Source organism: Micromys minutus (assembly GCF_963924665.1).
Source record: "Micromys minutus genome assembly, chromosome: 1".
Classification (NCBI taxonomy): domain Eukaryota; kingdom Metazoa; phylum Chordata; class Mammalia; order Rodentia; family Muridae; genus Micromys; species Micromys minutus.
In genome coordinates, this window is record NC_137969.1 from 223,648,857 (window position 1) to 223,672,819 (window position 23,963).

Sequence of the window (23,963 nt, forward strand, 5' to 3'; positions counted from 1 at the left end):
AACCATGTTGGGGAGCAGGGGGAGAAACTACTAATGGTTCTTAATCATTTAGGCCTAATCATTTCCCAAAACAATGTACATGCTGTGTGTGCATACCGATAGGCATAAAACACACAGACCTGGAACATCTTAGGAGACACACATAATTAGTGTTTTGGACAAATAAAGTGGTTGTGCTGGGTTGTTTGTTTGCTTCATCAACTTAGTATAAGCTAGTCACCTGAGAAGGAGGAACCACAATTGAGAGAATCCTCCTTAAGACTGACCAGTAGATGAGTCTGCCATACATTTTCTTAAGTAGTAACTATGTGGGTGGGCCCGGCCCGCTGAGTGGTGCCATTCTTGTGCTGTTGGTCCTACAGGGCATAAGGAAGCAGGCTGAGCAAGCCATAGGGAACAGATGTGTAAACAGTTTTCCTTCATGACTTGCCTCAGCTCCTCTCTCTAGGCTTCTATCCTGCTGGCATTTATATCCCGGCCTCCCTCAGTGACAGACTGTTCTCTGGAAGTGTAGGGTGAAACAAACGCTTTCTTTCTCAAGTTGTTTTTTATTATGGTGTGTCATCACAGCAGCAGAAACCCTAAGGTGTTTGTTAGTAGTATGCATACACTTCATTGCCCCTATTAAATCAAAGGTTTGCAAATAATATTGAATATTGGTAGTATTATTAATATAATATAAATTAGCAAAAACTCTAAAAACAACTGGCTTTTAAAATGTCAAATCTTAAGTAATTTAATTTTTTCATTTATTTATTTTATATGTATGGATATTTTGCCTGTGTGTATCTTCGTATACCATATATAAGCTTGGTGCCTGTAGAGGCCAGAGTAGAGTGTTGGATCCCCTGGAACTAGTTGTGAGTTGTAATGTGGGTGCTTAGGAATCAAATCTAGGTCCTCAGAAAGAGCAGCCAATTCTCTTAACCACTACCTGTTTCTGATAATGCTAACATAATCTCCTACAAATTTATGTGCAGCAATGATACAATTAATTTTATGCTGAAATATTTATTATTGCTTATAATATTTAAAATGGAAGCATCCTAAGTGTTGGACTATAATGATTATTATCAGATGTACATTACCCATGTAAAATGTGATGGACCCATTACTTGTAATGCTCTTTTAACAATAGAAATGTGAAAAAGCAATTAAAATATATTGTTAATGAAAAAATATGCTAAGGGGAGAAGATATTTCTAGATAATGGGATTATTGATATTCTTAACCTTAATTTTGTATTCCCTCATTTGTTTTTATAGTAAGAATATATTTTTCTAATTAAAATGCTTTTTCAAAAATGCAAATTATTGTTTTATAGCTTTAAGAGTTTTATGAAATGTTGGTAAAATAATACTTAGAAATGTGATTTTTTTTCTTAAAAATCTGCTTTTGCCAGTTCAAGAAATTTTATATTCAAATATATCAAATTTAAACCAAAAAAGTTAATTTTGGGATAACTTTTCTTCTCTTACTAGAAGTTGAAGATTTGTTTTCTTCACTTAAGCATATCCAACACACTTTGGTTGATTCTCAGAGCCAGGAGGATATATCACTGCTTTTACAGCTTGTACAAAATAGAGATTTTCAGAATGCATTCAAGATACACAATGCTGTCACAGTGCACATGAGCAAGGCCAGCCCTCCGTTTCCTCTTATCGCCAATGTACAAGACCTTGTACAAGAGGTATGTGTCTAAACATCTTGTTGGCATCTACAAAGTAGTTTATTAGTCACAATGGACTGTTGCAAAAGACATATGATTATTGTTTGAGGTCATTGGTAATGGTCACCTGCTAATATACTGTAATGGGAAGTGAGAAAAAACTTCTGCGTGCATATGTTCTGAAAATACTCATGACCTAGCTAATGCACTGATTATGAAAAATTTTGTATGTAAAATAAGTATAGATAGTAACCAATGTTTCAGTGTGTCTAGTATGGTTTGATTAAGTTAACCATTGTGCATTATAAACACATCTAAAACAATAATCTAATAATGAGGGATTATAAATATATAACTCTTTAAGATATAGTGTTAATAGTTTAGAAATCTTAGAAAAATGGTATAAATGTTGCAGATTATTAATTTTTATTATTTTTTATGTATATGTGTTTTGCCTGCATGTATGTCTTTACAACTCATGAATGCAGTGCCCATAGAGACCAGAAGAGGTTGTCTGATCCCCTGGGACTAGAGTTACAGTAACTGTAGTTGTTAACTGCGGTATGGGTGCTGCCATCAAACTCAGTTCCTCTAGAAGAGGAGCCTGTGCTCTGAACCATTAAGCCATCTCTGCAGCCTAGATTGTGCAGTTTTACTGTTATATAAAAGTTTTTTTTATGAACATGTTACTTTTAAATTCCAGATTCAGATTCTAGTTGACGTTCAGTATTTAAAATATCTGCTATCATCTTTCAAGTTGACAGTTTTAAAGCATTACACACAAGTTCAGATTTGTGTACATGCATTATCATTGTTACAGAATTTCATGTTATTTTAATTTTACAAAAAAAATTCTGTAAACTTATCAAATAAATTATTTTAAGCTAGAAAAGGGGCTAGGAGAGTACAATTTCCAAGAGCCACAGACTCTATGTTAGATGAGAAGTTATTTAATATTTGAGCACAGTGTCTCCAGGGAGGTGTTTCCTTGAAATGTCCAAGATGGTGAAGCTTCACAAAGTTACAGAGCAGCCTAGTGTTGCCCGGGGCAGAGTGACCTCTGGACATAAGACCTGGTGTACTACTTTTCCTTGAGTTCCCCACTCCCCTTTTTTTCAAGACAGGGTTTCTCTATATACCTCTGATTCTCCTGGAATTCCATCTGTAGACCAGGCTGGCCTCAAACTCAGAGAGATTCTCCTGCCTCTGCCTTCCTGGTACTGGGACTAAAGGGGTGCACCACCAACTCAAGGCTTTTGAGCTCATTTTTCACTGTTGAAATTAGTTGTGTGGTATTCTTTTCATTGTCTACCATATATGCGGCCATAGGTTCAATCCCCAGCAATGAGGAAATACTAATTTTCAGTTTTTTTAACTTAAAAATTAAATTACATTTTAAAAGATTCATTTATTTAACTTTTTTATTTACTTGTGGTAATTTAAATGGCTTTCCTGAAAATTACTTTTAAAAAAATAAAAAAAGGTTGGCCTTGAATGCAGAGATCTGATTACCTCTGCTTCCCGAGTGCTAAGGTGAAAGGTGTACAATACCACCAGGCAGTTTTATTTAGAAGAAATTTGGGTGAGGATGTAGGTTATTTGGTAAAGCATTTATGTAGCAACACAAAGCCATGGATAAAATTCCTGGCACCACAAAAAGAATAAGATAAATAAAAGAAGAACTTTTCTGGGAATGATGATAGATACTTGCAATCTCAGCACTCAGGAGATAAAAATGAGGATCAAAAGAAAAAAAAATCCAAAGCCAAGAATGGGCTCCATAGTTTATTTCAGACCAGCCTGGAATCATATATAATGAAATTATGTTTCAGAAACCAAAAGTACATACGTATGTGCTTACATACAAGAAATTATCTCATGATTTCTAGTTGTATCTCTTAGATTTATTTTTTATAAGCGAGAAGTCTTAATGCATTTATGGAAACATTAAGAAGTATTTCTTATTTTGTTTTGTTTTAAGCAGGAAATACTACAATCCTATTATTTTTTTAAGATTTATTTATTTTATTTATGAGTACACTGTAGCTATTTTCAGACACACTTAGAGGAGGGCATTAGATCCCATTACATTTGGTTGTGAGCCACCATATGGTTGCTGGAATTTGAACTCAGGACCTCTAGAAGAGCAGTCAGTGCTCTTAATCTCTGAGCCATCTCTCCAGTCCATATTCCTTGTTTTTTATAGCTGAAAATGTATGTTAAGGGCTGGTGAAATGGCTCAGCAAGTAAAGGCACTTTCCACCAAGCCTGATAGCCTGATTTGGGTCTCTGGAACACAGTTGAAAGAAAGACTCAACTGAAATTTGTCCTCTGGCCACATGCATGCTATGACATGTATGTACCCACATATGATTAAGCACACACAGAGGAAATAAATACATTAAAAATTAAATACTTATGTGTGTGTCAGTTAAGGACTGGGATGGCATTCAGTGGTAAAGGGCCCTAGATTCCATTCCTAGTACTGCTGAAATAATGTGAACAAAATCTCAAACATTTACTACTAAAAGATGAGTAATAAAGCCTTAGAAAATGTCAAAATACTAAGATCCAGATTAATTTTTTGAGAATCTAAGATGTTAATAAACAAGTTTTGTGGTTATTATACTGTTTTTTAAAGAAAAGTTTATAACATGAATTTCATTAAATAAACTTTTTTGCTTATCTAAAAACATCTGAGTAAAATGTAAACCACCCTGTCAAGAAATAGAATTTAATATTTTTTTTTAGTTTTGAAATGCATGTGTGTGGGGGGGACAGACAGACAGACAGACAGACAGACACACACACACACTGTGGTAGTATCAGCACAGTGACTGAGGGAGACATTATGGCATATGTGCAGAGCATGGTTTAGTGGTGGACCCTGCAGACATGAATTATGCCAGGGCTGGGAAAGAAGAAAGAATCAGCTGATTGAGGAGCTTAGACTTGATCCTATAGGTGACTAAGAGACAGGTGATAAGGGTAACAGTGGTCATATTTTTGTTTTACAGTTGAAAATAGCAAATCAGAAGTTATGTAGTACTTTCATAAAACAATTTGAACAGTGTGATTTCATTTTGGTAAAAGGTGTAAGAGATATACCCCCAGGGATAAAGATGGAGCTCAGTGCCTGAGTTCTTGCCTAGCATTTGTGAGGCTCTGGATTCAGTTCCAAGCCCTGTACATAAACAAACAAAATAATGTATAATTGCCCTTCAGTGTCATTCACCTCATAACCTTAGATTCAACCTAGTTTGCTAAAAGAATCTAAATCTCTGCTGGACACAGACTTTTGCCCCTTGTCATTCCCTAAACAATACTGTACAACTACTATACGTAAAGTATAAGTAGAAAAAAATGTTAGAGTATATGTATGGATAGGTGTGTTAGTTATATCCAAAAACTCTGCCCTTTTATAGAAGAGACTTGTGACCTTAGCTCTGGATATGGAACAAGAGTTCCTGTAACTAAATCTGGGTGATACTAAGGAACAGTTATGTACGTAGTCTACCACCCACTGTCCAGTTACTAAATTATCCCCCACCCACAAGGCTCGCTTGCAGTCCTGAAGAGAATAATCACCTCTTCTTTAGCCCCTTTTGTCATCTGAAAACCTGGTTTCTGTTTTACTAATTTGCCATTTATGAACATGTCAAATAAATAAGCAATATTTACTCTTTTGTGTCTGAATTAGTTATTTTTCTTGCCTGTGTGGCTAAGTACCTAACAAGAAGCAACTTGAATGGGGAGAATTTGGGCTCACGGTTTTGGAAGGTCATTGCTTATTTTGGCTGTGAAGGCTTGGCATTGGGACAGCTCATTATGGCCGTAGGAGCATCTTTAGCCTCACAAAACTAACAGCACCACCTGGAGGATCAGATGTTCCAACAGGAGCCTGTGGGGACATTTCATATTCAAACCATGGCAGTATCTGATTTCCTCTGCTCTAATCTTAGGGTTCATTTCTTCTGTGCAAGTATCACATTAAAGCAAACACTTCACAAATGATGGACACATGACCAGTCCTCTGAGTTCCTGTTCCAGGTTGTGATGCTTTCTAAATAGTCATCTACTGTGTGACAATGTACTTGGTCATTTATATCCACTGTGAGACGTTGGTCGTTTCTTATTACTGATCCAGTTTTTAATTGTTTTTTACATTTGTGAGTGTGTGTGTGTGAGCATGTACATGCTGTGGTGTGGTGTGAGTCAGAAAAAAACTTTGAAGAGTCAGGTCCCTCCTTCAACTGTGTGGATTCTGGGAAATGAACTTGGGTTGTTGTCAGACTGGTGGCAAATGCCTTTACCTACCAAATCATCTTGTCAGCTTTCTGGTTACTGACTCTCAGATTTGTGGTGTGGTGGTGTATTGTTTGCCTTTCCATCTTGACTGATGACACTATTTTTGTGTGGCCACTGTCCATTTCTCTGTTTTTAATGGAATACATAGATCTGTTTTTATTGGACAGCGGGAGGGGGCAGGTAATGTATAAAAGGTGCCTTTGACTGAGAGTGCTGTGCACTGACACTAGCACAGACCCTCAGCTGAGCCTGCTGCTGAAGGAAGGGGTGTTTATCAGAGTGCTGGTAAAGAAAGATTCCAGAGATGCTTAGGAACTGACTTAAAAGTATAAACAGGAAAAAAAGTACCTTACATAAAATACTATTGAGTTGATTGTAGCTTTTATAAAGTCTTGATTTTTTTTTTAAATTCAAATTGTCTTTCCCTCTCAGAGTTGCTTTCTCCAACAGTCAAAAAGTATTTGATCAGGGATTATAGATTTTAAATTAACTTTGAGTTTTCATGAAGTTTCAAAAGGAAAACAGTGCCTTTAAAATCAGCTTTTACTTACCTGTAGTTTCTAGGCACCAAAACTGGAGAACAGAGTAGTTTCAGTATGGTGTTTTGTTTATTAGGCAGCGTTTCACTGGTTAGCCTCGGCTTATCTAGAACTCACAGAGATCTTCCTGCCTAGAAAGAGGGGAGTAAAGGCATGTATCACTACACCCAGCACTGTCCTGTTGTTTGTTTTAGTATTTTATTTTATATTTGTGGGTATGGGTATATGCATGCACTCATGCTTATAGGAACCAGAAGCCATCAGATCCCCTAGAACTGGAGTTACAGGTGGTTGTGAGCCATCTCTTCAGCCCTTATCATTGTTTTGGTGTGCTTGTTGTATCTGCATTATAAAGGGTTAGTGGGAGAACTGCTAATAAAATAGCCATAAAGGATGTAGAGATCCTGTTTTAATCACTGGTTACACGTATACTTCCACTAACAGTGACAGCTTTGATTTTGTTACTTACTTTATTTGGAGTGTACCATTTTGGAGTGGGAGTTTGGAGGTACAAAGGCAAAAAGAGGCATTAAGAGTACACAGTATAATCTTTGGGAGAAAGTAGTATGCAGAGGAGCTTACCTGCCTCCATATTCATTGGTAGAAGATTGAAAATTGCAAATAAGTGGACGTTTTAGTTCAAGATAGTTAAAAACCAAGGAAGTAGAAAAGAGAACTTAAATATCTTAATAGGAAAAATAGATAATCATGACATTAATAGCTGATTGTTTTAAAAGGTGGGGAAAGTAGACAGAACCTATGATAAGATAGTTAAGCCATCCAGCAGTATTAGAAAAGAAAGATCACAAATGTGCAGACCCAGATTGAAGTCATCTGGTCAACCTTAGAAGAACTTTATACATGGTGGAGGCCAGTCTGCCTATGAGGAAAACCCTATCATAACTGTGGGAGTTTATCCTAAGAAAACGTTGTCCAACATTGTTGCATTAGCTGGTGAATCTGTAACTTTGCATTTTCATCTTAGATTTTTAATGCAGTTCTTGAAACATAGGACTGAAGTCTCTAATATAATGTGATAACTAATGGGTGGGCAGATCTTCTGTCATGTACTTATTATGGTGGATTTTATGCTGTGGTAGGAGAAACTTTCAAAATTGAAACGGTCCATTTGCAGTTGTAAGCATCATGGTATTTGAAGTATGCTTTTAAAAAGGAATGTTATTTTTATCCATAATAAGATGGAAAGATTTCTGGGAAGAGATTTTTTTTTTTTTTTAATGTTTCTTTAGTGTTTGGTTGGTTGATTTTTTTTTTTTTCTTAAAGTGTTTTTGGCCATTTTATTCTCACTTAAAAAATATTCTCCTGCATAGATGCTGCTGCTAACTCCTATGAACCAGGAAAAAACAATTTTTTTCATTTCTTTAGGTACAAACTGTATTAAAGCCAGTCCATCAGAAGGAAGGACAAGAATTAACTGCTTTGTTGAATGCTCCACATATTCAGGTAGAAAAAGGACTGACTGTTGTTTATGTTTTCAGTATTTGTTTTTTTTAAGTCACAGTCTCCTAGAGTTGGAAGAGACCTAGTCATGCAGTTTGTAAGCCTCTCTACAAAGTAATTATTGCTGGGTCATACAATTCCATATGTAAAACTATACAAATTATGTTTTAAAATAGCTTATTTTAAAAAACTGGAAAAAGTTCCTTACATATTTTTGCTGTTTTAGGCCCTATTGATCATAATACTGTGTGTATGAGGAAACTATACAGAAGTGAGTCCTGTTCTTACATTAAGTACTGTGGGTTTCTTTGAAACAGGCACTTTTACTGGCCCATGATAAGGTTGCTGAGCAGGAAATGCAGCTAGAGCCCATTACAGATGAGAGAGTCTATGAAAGTATCGGCCATTATGGGGGAGAAACTGTAAAAATAGTTCGTATAGAAAAGGCTCGGGATATTCCATTGGTAAGTGTTCTCATGTCTGATAAGATTGTTTTCTATGCTAGGACCTCACTCATATGGTGCACAACTGAATATCCCACAATGTCCTGAAGAGTTTTCTCTTTGTGGGTTAATTTGTTGCAACTGTAATATGCTATTGGTCAAAACACTTATTTGGCTGAAAAATTAACTTCATTACCTTTTCTCAAAATTTAATGAAAATAATAACTTATAGAATATTTACTGAGGATCAAGAGGAGAAAACTAATTTTTCAATTACTCTTTACAACAATAGTTAGATAATCTGGTCTTTGGGAGCCAGGCACAAGGTTTAATTGGAACATTCTTAGCACACAAGCATGAGGATCAAGGGGTTGTACCCCAGAACCTATGTGAAAAACCAGGCATAATGGCATATGTCTGTAATCCCAGCTCTGTCACTGACAAGCAGACTTCTCTGGAGTTTGCCACCAGCCTAGCCAGATCAGACAGTTCCAGGTTAAGTGACCTTGCTCTAAATGTGAGATGGAGAGAGACTGAGGACTTACAGTACACACATTCACAGTGACACATGCACACACGTGTGCACACACACACTAAATAATAGAGTAATATATATATATATATATATATATATATATATATATATATATATATATATTTTTTTTTTTTTTTAAGACTGTATAAGCACTTTATGTAACTAGTTCCTCCTTGGAGAATAAAAGGAGACGCCATGATGATAAGTAAATACATAAGAAAATTAGGAGTTTTTTTTAAAAGATTTGTTTATTCATTGAGTGCATGTGTTTGAGCCTGTTTATGTGTCATTCAGGTGCCTGCAGAGAGCAAAAGAGAGTTGGAGCCTCTGGCTTGAGTTACAGGAGTTTGTAAGCTATCCAGTGCAGGTGCTGGGAACAAAATCTATGTCCTTTGCAGGAACAAGTGCTTTTAGCCACTGAGCCCTAGAAAATAAGCCTTATTTTACTGTTCTAGCTTTTGATTATACACTTTCCCACTGTTCTTCCAATTTGTATAATACAATATTAGTATTTAATACATTTGGTTGCAGCTGTATTTAACATTTGCATAGTTAGCCATATTGTTATTTATTCCTTCACTATATTTTGAATTTTAAGAAATTCTTTATAGTTAGGCACTGTGTTAATTAGTTTTGCGTAGATGTTTTCTGGCTGTTGGAATAGAATCCACAGGGGAAAAAAATTGATTTTATGTCTTTAAACCCAGAATATATTTTTTCTGCTATTATATGCTTCAGAAGTCTGTGTACTTCAGAGTTTTAATGAATACAGTGTCTCTGAAACAGGGATGTTTAGTGGGGAATACTTAGCTTTCATGTTACAGTTACAGTTGTTACTGTAGCTATATAAATTTAAAAATGAAATGCTTAACAAAAAATTGCATTTTTATGTTTAAATTAGATATTGGGTGTTTTTAGGGTGCCACAGTTCGTAATGAGATGGATTCTGTCATCATAAGCCGGATAGTAAAAGGAGGTGCTGCAGAGAAGAGTGGGCTCCTGCACGAAGGAGACGAAGTCCTGGAGATCAACGGCATTGAGATCCGCGGGAAGGATGTCAATGAGGTTTTTGACTTGTTGGTATGTTCAGACAGCAGAATGTTTGAGTCATTTAAAAGCCTATTTTGTTCTTAAACTTAGATTATTAAAGAACATAACAACTGATGACTATAAGGTAGTTTTTAGCCTCACTTTTACAGGATTTGTCAATTTTTGTTATTATATTTTTGGTTTGGGGTTTCTTTTTATTTACTATGAGCTTTATTATAAGTTTTATTTTTACTTTTACTATTTTTTAAAGATGTATTTCTGCGTATGTCTATACACCTTGTGCATACCTTATGAATTAAATTAAAACTCAGTTTCTTATTTGCACTAGTTATAGTTGAACAAGATTTATTATGTAGTTAATGGCTGTTGTCTAAGATAGCCGCAGCATATTTCTGTTGAGCAAGTTCTGCTGGGCCGTGCTAGTATAATTCACTTTTAATTACCTTCTTAAAAATAATTTTTCTAAGATTTACTTATTTTAGGCCTTATGAGTGTTTTGCCTGCGTGTATATATGTTCTCCACATACATGTCCGGTATCTGAGAAAGTCAGAAAAAGACATTAGATCCCTTAAAGCTGGAGCTACATATGGTTGTGAGCCAAAATATTGTGCTGGGAATCAAACTGAGATCCTCTGCAAAGGCCACAAGTGCTCTTAACTGATGAACCATCTTTTTTGCTGTTTTTTTGTTTGTTTGTTTTGAGGTCTCACTATGAAGTCCTAGCTGGCCAGGAACTCATTATGTAGACTAAGCTGGGATCACACACATGTGCCACCATGCTTAGCCTGATTGTCTTGAAAATGATGCTTAGTCATATTTTTTATAACACAAATTATGGTTTTTCATTTTCCTTTTTGGAGGCAAAGTCTGAAGTAAAAGTATATAGCCCAGACTTGCCTTTTTTTGGTGATTTGTCTCCCATGGCATCTGCTAGTGTATATTCTTAATTATTTAACATCAGGTGTTACAGTAATATGCCTACTATCTGCTGATATCTATTATAAAAGCTACAAAATATCCATATCCCTGTTTCCTCCAAATCTCTGCTTATAGCTCTGGTAGAGATTGGCCATCACTCACTTGCATTTGATTGATACTGTTTTGCATTGAGCACTGTTCCTTGTTTTGAAGAGTGCTGTCTAGGCTGGATGTGTCTGAATGCAGCTAGTGCAGTATTGGGCAGTAATTACAAATCAAGCTACACAACTTGATACAATAAACAGTGGACAGGAAGACAAATTAATGAAAGTAGCTAGGAATGGGAAACATTTTTCTATAGGACTGAGGGGATTGTGCCATCATCCTGTTTAGAGAATGTTAATCATAAGCTCATAGAAGATTTTTAAAGTACTTTAAACCTTTGTGTTACAGTCTGATATGCATGGTACTTTGACATTCGTTCTGATCCCTAGTCAGCAAATCAAGCCCCCTCCCGCCAAAGAAACTGTAGTAAGTAATTTTAAAATATTTATTGTTTGTTCTTCTTTGACTCCTGTTTACTTTTCTATGTCAGAAAATTCACTGAATACAGTATGCTCAGTTTGAGAAATCATGTAATTGTATTTAAATAAGTATAAAACATCAACATTTAAAATTTAGTAAACTCTGAACTTTTTAAAAGTAAAATATACAACATAGTTCAATTTCAGACTTTTTATTAACATTGTTGTTTGTCTTCAGTTATAATTGAGTTTCACTCAGTCACATAGAGAAGGGTACTTTTACAAATATGTGTAAGTTATTACTCTGCTGTGTTTTTATATGTTAAATATTTAACACAGCTCTAGTAAATGATAGACTTGATTACTGCATAACCCAGCAATTCTTAGAAAGTATATTATTTAAGAGAATTGAAAACAAATACTCATAGAACAATTTGTACATGAATATTCATGCTGGTATTATTTATAAGACCCAAAATGTAAAAACAACTTAAAAATAGCCACAGCCACCAGTGATAGTTTAAAAATACAGCATAGTATATCTGTCTGTACACTGAGATATTAATCTATTAGAAAGGGCTGAAGTGTGAGTATATGCTACAAAATATATGAGCTTGAAAAACTATGGCAATCACAGGCCTTTGCTGGTTTATTTACATACAATATCCAAAATAGCTAAGTCCATAGAAACAGGAATTTTTCTGGGGTCCTTAGATGTACAGTTGAGGAATTGGGAAAGAATGGAAATAGTCCCTCATTAGTATTGGGTGCAGACGGGTGAACATATTCTAACAATATCAGTGGTAAGCCTCTGTCTCTGTATATACTAAAACCATAAACTTTGTAGCATATTAATTACATCATAAGCAATTTAAAATGAGGCTTTAAGGTCCTATGTTGACATGGAAGCCTGATCTTTCTTTATACATTTGTTATTCTTTTATCATTGTTATTTTTGTTTAGTTATCATATCAAAACATGGCTTCATCATAACATTTTCATACATGTATAGCATTGTGCTTTACTCATCTGCCTCTACAGCTATTATTTTTAGTTCTTGCAAAATTGTAACTATTTGAAAAAGGACCAGTTTCATTTTTCTTCATCTTTCACCACAGGTGTGTTATTTTATTTGGCTCTTTCTGTTTTCTGGGGTTTTTTGTTTGTTTGTTGTTTGTTTGTTTTGTTTTTTCCAGAACATATTGTGGTCGATGTTGCATTTGCAACCTTTTTGTGTTTAGAATTCTTTGTAAGAAGAGAGAAACATTCTTGGCCTGTGAATTCAGTCCTTCTCTGTGCTTGCTATGCCTCTCCATGTGTAAAATAAAGCCTATCCTGTAAATAAGCCTCAAGTATGAAAAGACGCTCTGCACATGAGAAGACACAACTGAAGAGGGTTGGAAGATGCTCTTCTCTAAATGCTCCTGATAATTCATCCTTCCTCAGTAAATGATTTTTGTCTTTTGAGAATGAGTATCAGAGGTTGAGGTATATTTCATCAGCTTTTTTTCCCTGCTGTTCACATAGTCTAGAATTACCTTTAATAAAAGTTTATTTCTTTTACAGTTACACATTCTTTTTTGAGGTAGTGTATATGCACTACAGCATTTATATGGTCATCAGGGAGTCAGTTCTCTCCTTCCACCATGTGGGTCCCAGGAATCAAACTCAGGTCATCATGTTTGGCAGCAAGTCCCTGTACCTACTGAGGTATCTGCTGGCCTTTTACGGTTACTTCAGTAGATAAAACTAACATGCTGTTATTGATGCTGCTACATCTTAGTTAATGTTGTGTGTCGCCCCCTGTTTTCAGTAAATGCAAAATCAAGAGTTCTAAAATAATTCATCACAGCTGTTGGTTATTTTAGGATTTTGGGGACAGGGTAGTGTTGGCCATCCAGGAACTCACTCTATAGACCAGCTTGCCTTGAACTCACAGATTTGCCTCTATCTCATAAGTGTTGGCATTAAAGGTGTACCTGACACTTGGTTTTTTGGTTTTTTTGTTTTGTTTTGTTTTGTTTTTGTTTTTTGGTTTTTTTTGTTTTGTTTTGTTTTTGTTTGTTTTTTTGTTTTCTCTCTCTTTTTTTTTATAAACATAAGAATAAAATAACTATCTAGGAATGGTAACTAATAACTAACCCCAGCATTTAAGAAGCTAAGATCAAACTATCACTCTGAGTTAGAGGATAACCTGGGTTGGTCTGTGTGTGGGTGGGGACACTTAGAAAGAAGTAGCCTATCCTGTGAAGCCATTGGATGTCTACCTTTAGTTTCTACGGAATGAAAGACTCAGCTGGGTGTATATGTTTCTGATATGTCTAGACGTGCTTGTCCTATAAACAGAGCATGTCCTCTGCTACATGAAACAGTCCTCCATATTCCTAGCCATTTGAATTAGGATAGCTGGGAAATGAATTAGGTAGGCTAGAGTAAATTAAAAGCCATCTTTGAGTGATTGTCCTTGGAAGAGATCATAAAGCTATGGTCATCCCTCACTGGTCTTTTGAGTTCCCTTAATGTAGTAGAGGACAGTAGATCACAAGGCCTTTCTAACACCCAACTGTCTATCAGTGGAGCGGCCACAAGTCTGAGGTGTTGTTAAGGATTCACCCTTTTGGTAGTATTGCATGCCTCTAATCCCAGCATTTGGGAGGTAAGGCAGGCAGATCTTTGAAATCTGTACCCAACCAGGGCTATGATGTGAGACCCTATCTCAAAAACAAGAACAAGAGTTCAGCCTTTTAAGAAGTCTCTGTAGCAGGCACTCCAGCAGTGCACTTTGCATAACAATGCTGGATATTGCTTTCAGACAATGATTCAATAAAATCAGCCTGACAAATTACCCAGTTGGGTAGACCTACAAAGCCTGTTAGAGTAATTTCCACTACTTGTAGTAAGGCTTAAAATTTTATTTTATTTTTTTTGGTTTCCAGGATTTGGGGATACACACATATAAAAAGGTAACAATTTAAATAGGTTTTAAAAGCAATTTTCACCCAGTTTCTAAAACAATTCTATCTCATACTGTTTTTCTTAAACTGAGTTGATAATTTGTATTTGTGTTCTTTTAAAGCACCCTTCTAACTATGTTTTGAACTGCTATCCCACAGAACTTTTTAAAAAATCATTTTAGTACTGAATATTCAAGACTTTAATGTCTATTTTCACATCAAGAATAAAAGGTTCCTTAGGTAGATATTTATCTTTGATAAATAGAACCCCACTTTCAAATTAAAACAAATATCTTTACCGTATTTGTAAACAACACCCAAAGAACCAGAATGTCACCAGCATGTAAAATCCCCACTTATGTCCCCTTTAGCTCCTGTTTACCTTGTAGTCAACCCTACACCTGCATGAACATTTTCCTCATTTCTAGAAACACCCAATTCCTTCATATTTTTTTCTACAAATGGATCACATAGTTTTGGATCAAATAAGGTAAGAATTTTTTTCCTGGTGTTCATCCTGATTACGATCATTTTTCAATGTAGAACATGCTGCTTATGTGCACCTTTAAAAGAAGCACTAAGCAATTAAGGCACAGCTACACTGGTCATGAAATCAACTGGCTATGACAGTCCCAGGAAAGCTGACACTTGCTTACATGGGACCTGGTGACACTAATCTACCTTTTCTCATAGTAGTGTTGTAGAAACTGCATGCCTTACGTAGGATCATTGTTTTTACAGGTCAGACTGCTTTTATTCTGGTTACCTTGCCTCGGAGGCAACTTTGGACCTCAATTTGTTAGCTGCTAACAGTCATCCAGTTTGAACTACTTCTACTTCTTTATAGTCTACAGATATGTCAATAGATAAGCTTAAACAAATCCTACCCTAAAGTGCTGTTGCTTAACTAAATGTCCTTTCAGTTCGTTTCTCTGATACAACACATAAGTTACATTTGTGCTGGATATCTTGTTTTACTGTGTTATTAGTCTTACTCTTATTTGTACCCTTTTTATGTTTCAGATCCACGTGAAAGCTCATTTTGACTATGACCCCTCAGATGACCCTTATGTTCCATGTCGAGAGTTAGGGCTGTCTTTTCAAAAAGGAGATATACTTCATGTGATCAGTCAAGAAGATCCAAATTGGTGGCAGGCCTATAGAGAGGGAGACGAAGATAATCAGCCTCTAGCTGGACTTGTTCCAGGTAAGAGACAAGATTGAAAGCATTTAAAGGATTGAGGGCCCAGTCCAGTGGTAGAACTTGCATTTAACTGTGCAGAGGCCTGGAATCAAAATCTGTTGCATCTCTTCCCCTAGGTTTTTTTAAGAAGGAGAACTAAGAAGATGAAGGTTAATCATGTTAAAAACCCTTTACATTAAAGTTGTAATCCAATAGGGACTGAAGAGATGGTTCTGTGGTTAAGAGCACTAGCTGCTCTCCCAGAGGATCCAGGTTCAACTCCCAGTACCTTCATGGCATCTCACAGCTGTCTAACTTCAGTTCCAGGGACTCTGACACCCTCACCCAGACATACATGCAGGCAAAACACCAGTGCACATAAAATAAAAATAAGTTTATCATATGCCAGGTGTGATGATGCACGCCTTTAGTCCTAACACTCAGAAGACAGAAGCAGGTGGTCTCTGACTTCTAGGCCAGCCTAGCCTACAGAGAGAGTTAAATAGGAGATGCTATCTGAGAAAACAAAAAAATCTTAATCTATTGAGGAAAAAATGTGTTATTTATTTGTGTCATTAGTAACAAAGGTAGAAATGAATAAATCATTATCCCACATTTATGAATAATAAATACAAATGAGTATGTTGAATAGTGTATTGAAGTGAATGAGCACAATGGATGCCTGTATACTACTTGAAAATCAATGTTTAGAATTGATGTGTTTGATTTGAGATAATCCTCAGTGACCAGAACCATTATATGTTCCAGCATGGTACTACAAAGTATCATATAGTAATGTTCATTGAAAACTTTTTTAAAGGTGAGCTATTAAATTTTCTGATAATAGTTTATTGTTCATCTTTTTATAATAAGTGATGAATAATACATATGATTAGATTGATAAGCGGGGTAACAACAAAACTTTGCAGGCTGAGAAAGACTGAGACTTGATGCTGCTTTCTCAAAGGACCCAGTGTCCATGTTGCACACACCCCACACAGACATACACATAATTAAAATAAACCTTCTCTTTAAAGGGGGGGGGGGCGTTCGTAGGCTATATGTCTTAGCCTGAATTATTCCTGTGTTTGCAGAAAGGTTTGGAGTATGAAAAATTACTTCCAATATTTTCTCTTGATTGAAAATGTTTATTTTTCTGTTTTTCTTTTTCTTTTTGTGTTATTAGGGAAAAGCTTTCAGCAGCAAAGGGAAGCCATGAAGCAAACTATAGAAGAAGATAAGGAGCCAGAAAAATCAGGTTAGACACTTACATTTGGTGTTACTATTATATTTCGTATTAGTAAAAGCAACAGTCTTTGGTTTTTCATCTAGAACCGTGTGGAATTTACATACAAACTGTCAAGAAAAAAGGTGTAGGCTTTGAAGGAATAATAGAAGAGGCTAAATTTATTATCTTTAGATGTAAGAAGAGATGAAAATATTACACATCTGTCTGTAATGTGTAATTAATAGGAAATGATAAGTTAAAATTATATTGTCAACAGTATAGTGAATCAGTTTGAAATAGTATTGTTTAAGGAAACAGATAAAGGCCTTACAACTATTTTTGATTGATCAACAGGAAAACTATGGTGTGCAAAGAAGAATAAAAAGAAGAGGAAAAAGGTTTTATATAACGCCAATAAAAATGATGGTAAGTTCTGATCTCAGGAATAGCAGGAGTTGTATTTATGACGTTTGTAATATTGTTTCCTGTAAGGTTCTGTTTTTCTGTTTGCAAAATTATTACTTGCCTCTAACAATTTTTTTATTTATTAATCATTTTATTTGTTTATTTCAAATGTAATCCCTCTTCCCAGTCTCCCATCCACAACCTCCCCACTCCATCCCCCTCCCCTTTGCCTCCCAGAGGGTGCTCACATTCCAACCTTACCCTTCTAGCATCCCCCTTCTCTGGGACATCAAGCCTCTGTAGGACCAAGCACCTCCTCTCCCACTGACAACAAATGAGGCAGTCCTCTGCCACATATGTAGTAGGGAGCCATGGACCAGCCCATGTATACTGAGGGGTCTCGTTTCTTGACACTGTTGTTCTTATGCGGTTGCAATCTCCTTCAGCTCCTTCAGTCCTTTCCCTAACTCTTCCAATGGCTGGCTCTGGGTGTCTGCATCTGTCTTAGTCAGGTGCTGGCAGAACTGTTCAGAGGACAGCCATACCAGTCTCCTATGTGCAAGCACATCTTGGCATCAGCAATAGTGTTGGAGTTTGGTGTCTGCAGATGGAATGGATCACATGATGGGGCGGTCTCTGGATGGCCTTTCCTTCAGCCTCTGCTCCATTTTTGTTCCTGCATTTCCTTTAGGCAGGAACAGTTGTGGGTTAAAATTTTTTAGATGGGTGGGTGGCTCCATCACTTTCATTTGGGGCCATGTCTATCTACTAGAGGTGGTCTCTCCAGTTTCTATCTCCTTGCTATTGGGTATTTCCGCTAACAATTTTTTACACACAGAAAAAAATATGTTTGAGGCAAAATATAAATAATTTGTCTACAGTATCTTTAGTCAGAGAGACAGGTCATTCTGCAGAGCACACTACCTACTGGCTGAGGCCAGCATACGGGAATATTTATTTTATCTCGACAGACTGCTAGATTAAAAAGTTTTAAAGTCATAACATCTCTCAAAACCCAGATCTCAGAATTCTTACACTGGGCTTGTGTTCTTGGTACAGCAGTCTGCTGCACTTGACTCACAGCTGTTACCTGATGGGTGCACTTACAGTTTAGTTGGGCATCACCATACTTACCATTTTTATAAATATAGTCTTATTTTCTGGATGCATTACCCTCTTGGTTGACCTTCATTGCATTTGAATTTCTTAGCTCTGCTTTGGTACACATTAGAAAAGCCAGATTAAAGTTAGAAGCATTGCTGTTTAAAAATCTGTAAGGCTTATTTCTTAAGAATGTAAAGCATTTATGTGTAGAAATTAATCCTGGTTCTTTTTCCCATCCCCATGCACCCAAAAATAAGACTCATATTTAAAATATTTTTACCAATACCTTGGCCATATAGCTAAGCTCTTCTTTGACTAGATCATAATTTAAAATAACTAGATCATAATATCACAATGACATTCATTTTGATCTCTGTTCTGCCACGTGGCTAGTTACCTGCATTTAGGTAGCACATATCTGTCTCGTTACATCTTCCTGGGTGAATCTCTTATACCTGGCACTATCCCAGAATTCTCTCTGCCTCCTGGATGTCTGCTGTGCTTCCTGCCTAAGTCATAGGCCATAGGCTTATTAAGTAACAGTTGATGCATTCATTCATACAATAGACAAGATACTCTCTCTATGCTTACTTGCAGCATAAATTAACCTAGTAAAGAACATTTTATTATTACATAGTCTTTTTGTTTGTTTTTCAAGACAGGGTTCTCTATGTAGCCCTGTCTATCCTAGAACTCACTCTGTAGACCAGGCTGTCCTTGACCTCAGACATCCACCAGGTGTTTGCTGCTGCCACCACCACCCAACTAAACTATTAGATATTCTATATACTTACTGAATCTAAAATTGAATCGGCTTTAATAATTGCTTTTTAAGGCAAGCATTCTTTTTGCTTGGCATGTTATGTAACTAAGAAGATTGGATATGTTTTTAATCTTACTGGCTAAAGCTGTGATTAATATCTTTCTTTACTAGTACATTGCAGAACTAAGGCTGGGGATGAGCCCTGTTGTGTTTTCTTTCCTTTCTGCTTCCACTCTCACTCTCTCTGTGTGCTGAGAAATGAATCCAGGGTTTCATGCAGGAGAGGCAAATGTTGCACTACTGAGCCACAGCCTAGCACCTCTTATTTCATTTCTTGAAACAGACTCAAATTGATGAAGCCAACTCTGAGAGCTCCTATAGTATAGGATACTTAGCAAATCTGAAGCCCCCATATGTGGAAGTGACTGAGTGAGGGAATCAGAATGCTATCAGTGTGATTGTACATGTTAGAAGAAGCTCAGAAGAAAGAAAATGAAGCAGTTGACTTCAAGAAAGGAAGCAATTATCATTGTTGCTTAAAGTACCAGCTGTGTTCCATGGCAATAAACTGCTTTCATCTCACAGTAAATTTCTTGAGGTTGCAGATTAATAGATTCTGGTTCAGATACATTCAAAGTTTCTGCTTAAATTGTTAGAGCTCATTGAACAGTTGAGTTAGAATGTAAACAAATACAGTCTGAGCTCCTACTCTACGCTGGGCACTAGCAAGACTAAAAAATTACCCTCCTTCATGGAACTGATTGGTACCTCTTCCTAGGACATGCCAGGCTGCCAATTACTACATGTGCTTGCTCTGATTTGATAGCTTTGGTTACATCTTTATGTTGGGCTTTATGAATGTTACTCTACTCCTTGTAGTTTGGATTTAGATAGATATCACAGGTATGACTTATTTATAAGTTATATATATCCAGCCAAGCACTCTCACATATACTACTTATAACCACTGTATGCGAATGTTTATCCATACTTGCTCTCCATTATATCTGATCCTAAAAGTAACCCTATTAACTGGAGTCTTTATGAAAATGACACATTATCATAAGCCTATCCCCTGGCAGTCTCCTGTGTTATAGTATTCACTACAAACTAGTTATTTTTAAATTAGGCATGGTGGCTTAAATACATGTAATCCCAGCACTTGAGGGCTGAGACAGGAGGATCACTACAAGTTTGAGGCTAGCCTGGCTACAGAGCAAGCTCCTACCTCAAAAACACACAATACCAACGAAACTTCGATATTTTATATAAGAGTTCATCTTTCTGACATGACATTAATTGTATCTGAATATCCTAACTCTTTTCTTTTCACAGATTATGACAATGAAGAGATCTTAACATATGAGGAAATGTCACTTTACCATCAGCCAGCAAATAGGAAAAGACCTATCATCTTGATTGGCCCACAGAACTGTGGCCAGAATGAACTGCGCCAGAGACTCATGAACAAAGAAAAGGACCGCTTTGCATCTGCAGTTCCTCGTAAGTTTGGACACACTCCTGTTTTCCTGTGCTTTTCTCAAAATCTTAACTACACAGGAAGATGTTCATTCTGTTAGCACAGTGTTGACAGTGTCAACAAGAGGAAATTTGTTTAACCAAACTTGTTGGCAAATTTTTAGTAAAGGTAGTTCTTGAGGAATTTAAATTTTTCCTAAGTATATGGCACTAAGGGAGTTTCTAAATAAATGATAGTTTAGGTCCTTTCCCTATTGCAAAGGCAACACAATTCCTGATTCTTTAAACTGGTATTGAAGATAGAAATTTAGAGCTAATTTCTGAAAACAACTTTAAGGTTACCTGTACCTTCTCTAACAGAAGGAAGCTTTAAGGAAAGATGACTTGACCGTATTTTGCAGTATAAACAAACTGGATCAAGGCAGCTACAATTAAGTATTAAAACACTATAGACAATCTTTGTCCATGTCTTCATAGAAACAGTGCTAAGCATAGGGGCCCTTAACATTTCCTCAAGTCATTATTTTATAGTCTGTGTTATCCCTCTTCTCCACAGTGGTCCGAATTCATTTACAATCATGATTACATGATTTATTTTTATTTATTTATACGTTGGGGAAGTGCTGTGTGTATTTTAGTACTTACCTGTGAAGATGACTCCATGTACCCTGGAGCTAGAGTTGCAGGCAGCTATGGGCTCCCTGCTGTGTTAGGATCTGAGCTCAGATCTTGTAGAAAGACCAGTCATATTCTTAACCACTGGTCCATCCCTCCCTCCCACTGGGTTTATTATTTTATCTGATTTTCTGCTTAGATACAACTCGGAATAGGCGGGACCATGAAGTAGCTGGAAGAGATTACCACTTTGTTTCACGGCAAGCATTTGAAGCAGATATCGCATCTGGCAAGTTTATTGAACATGGTGAATTTGAGAAAAATCTGTATGGAACCAGCATAGATTCTGTACGACAAGTAATCAACTCTGGCAAAATATGTCTTTTAAGTCTTCGAACACAGGTACAACTAGAATTGTGTTTTTTAGAGCGTTAAATTTGGAGGCATATTTTGTAAAGTAGTCTTGTAAAAAACTGTGTTTGATCCAAGGATGACACAGATTATTTAAGTCTTCATGTGATTTTTCTAATCACTTCGTAAACTCATATATTGCTGAATCTCTCTCACTTTCAACATGTATATATTTTAGAAACTTCAAGTACAGTTAACTCTGGTACTAACTATACTTAAAAAGTCTTCAGAAAATACCGTTTCTGATCTGAGAAAAATTAGAAAATTTAAAAGTTGTTCTTAGGTTTTAAAGGCCATTGTTTCAAGGGCTCACAAGTGTCACAGTGAAGGCTCAGCGTTATCTGAGTAATAAAACAAGGATTCAACTGTTCGACAGAGTAAGCCAAACAAAATTACTAGCCAATACATCTTAGATTCCAATTTTAAAAATACCTGTTGAAAGTCGAAGTTTTTAAAATTGTGTTTATTGTGGAAACCTTTTGCTTTTTATAAACAATTCAGCTTTAACAAAGAACTTTGATTAATGTGCTTGGTCTGTTGCTGATACCAGTCCAAACCATAAAATCAAATAGATGTTCATAGACAGAAATCGACTCTAAAATGACTTGTTAAAATAGCAATTTTTTTGCTTGTTTGGTTGGGCTTTTTGTTCTGTGTTTTGGGGTTTTTTTTGTTTTGTTTTTTTGTTTTTTGTTTTGGTTTTTTTGGCTTGGGGATTCTAGAGAGCAGAGGCAGTTGTTTGTGCTATTTCAGCCATTAACGTTTTATTTAAGGAAATTTTAATTCTTTCTGAACTCTTTATTTGGATTAGCAAATATTACCACAGGACTCCAAGTAGCTTAGCATATTAATGTGTCTTCATTAGGGAAGAACAAGTATCTAGCTGGTTTGTTAGTACTTCAGTTTGAGTATGCACAGTAATAATTCAGAGACAGGACAGTAAGTCCATAGGTCTTACTTAGTCCATACAGTCTGCTTTCTTGTGGGTGTGTTTGGCTTCTATGTGGGGAGTTTTCCTCTCTGGTTTTGCTTTGTAGTATCCTCACCTAGAATGGTAACTAGATTCTAATTCCTCAAAAATGAACTTTACTGTGGTTTTATAGTTGTAATTCCTTCAATGTCTTTTACCTCTATTTCAGTCTCTAGAACACTAGACTAATGTAATCTATGTGAATTTATATTTAAACACATTTACAGTGAATGAAGATACTAGCTTAGGATACTATGGATTATTTATGATGAAATGCTTGAAAACATTTGTAGACATCTTAACAGTCTATATTACTGAGAAATGCTTTGATGGTAGCAGTTAGTTTTAAAGCCCAAATATCGTTACAGTCCTTGAAGACTCTCCGGAATTCAGATTTGAAACCATATATCATCTTCATTGCACCACCTTCACAAGAGAGACTTCGAGCATTGTTAGCCAAGGAAGGCAAGAACCCAAAGGTAAACTTGTCACAGTGCTGGGTCATCACTGACATCAAGCAAGACCCCGCTCCTACCTAACTGGAGCTGCAAAGCTATATAGATAGCATCAGCTGCCAAGCTGATTATTCTTTCTGTGTTGTTGGCCCCAAAACTGCCACAGCTGCAGCTGGCTGGACCCTGGCAGCTCTCCATATTTCAGGGCTGCTCCTGTCTTCTCCAGATATCTCTTCCTGCTAACTTCGGATCTGTGAGTCCTGCCAGAATGCCTTAAAACCCTTTTAATCTCCATACAAACCTGACATGGCTGCCTCCTCCCTCCCTACTCCAAAAGTCTCAGCAAACTTTTCTCGTTAGCTGTTCCACATTTGCAAGGTTCCAGAATTGAGTGCTTCTTTTCCACCCAAACCTTGTTTTGTTTTTCTTCTCTTTGTTTTCCCACATGATCTGGAACAGAAGGGGGGGTATTTAAATTATTTTAGATATTTAATGCATGTGATGATGGAGACCATGTTATATATATGGTTTCCATTTGCATTTTTTCTGAGAAATAATGAAAATCTTTTCATGTAAACATTTGAGCATATTCTTCTATTTGAAAACAAAAACAGAAACAAAACTCAGACTCAATAGACCACAAGTATGATTCCATATATTTAGGATGTCCAGAACTGACGAATCTCAATACATGACATAAATTGCTTAGTAATTGCTTAGGGGTTGGAAGGTTAATGGCTACTATTTTATAAGTATTTTTAGGTGGTGTCTCATTTATTGTTTTATTGCTATGAAGAGACACTATGACCAAGGCAACATTTAATTGGGAGCTTGCTTTCAGTTTCAGAGATTGAGTCAGTGACCATGGTGGTGGGGAGCCTGGCAAACAGGTACGGTGTTGGAGAAGTAACTGAGAGCTTATATTTGAGGCAGACAGAGGCAAAGCC

The 23,963-nt window shown here is 36.3% G+C and overlaps 1 protein-coding gene across 4 annotated transcripts in view; it reads left to right on the forward strand.

The window, feature by feature from the left end:
• The window catches only part of PALS1 (protein associated with LIN7 1, MAGUK p55 family member), a 100,903-nt gene that overhangs the window by 60,625 nt on the left and 16,315 nt on the right, over positions 1 to 23,963 (forward strand). For all 4 annotated transcript variants that reach the window (XR_013974866.1, XM_080909426.1, XM_080909427.1 and 1 more), the window contains exons 4-14: positions 1,482 to 1,690; positions 7,904 to 7,981; positions 8,296 to 8,442; positions 9,875 to 10,036; positions 11,379 to 11,456; positions 15,427 to 15,610; positions 16,773 to 16,844; positions 17,169 to 17,240; positions 20,422 to 20,589; positions 21,380 to 21,582; positions 22,930 to 23,040. Coding sequence is in view for 3 of the 4 variants with exons in the window: in XM_080909426.1 (XP_080765552.1) it covers positions 1,482 to 1,690; positions 7,904 to 7,981; positions 8,296 to 8,442; positions 9,875 to 10,036; positions 11,379 to 11,456; positions 15,427 to 15,610; positions 16,773 to 16,844; positions 17,169 to 17,240; positions 20,422 to 20,589; positions 21,380 to 21,582; positions 22,930 to 23,040 (1,484 nt within the window). In the remaining variant the exon portion in view is untranslated. The remainder of the gene's footprint in view (positions 1 to 1,481; positions 1,691 to 7,903; positions 7,982 to 8,295; positions 8,443 to 9,874; positions 10,037 to 11,378; positions 11,457 to 15,426; positions 15,611 to 16,772; positions 16,845 to 17,168; positions 17,241 to 20,421; positions 20,590 to 21,379; positions 21,583 to 22,929; positions 23,041 to 23,963) is intronic.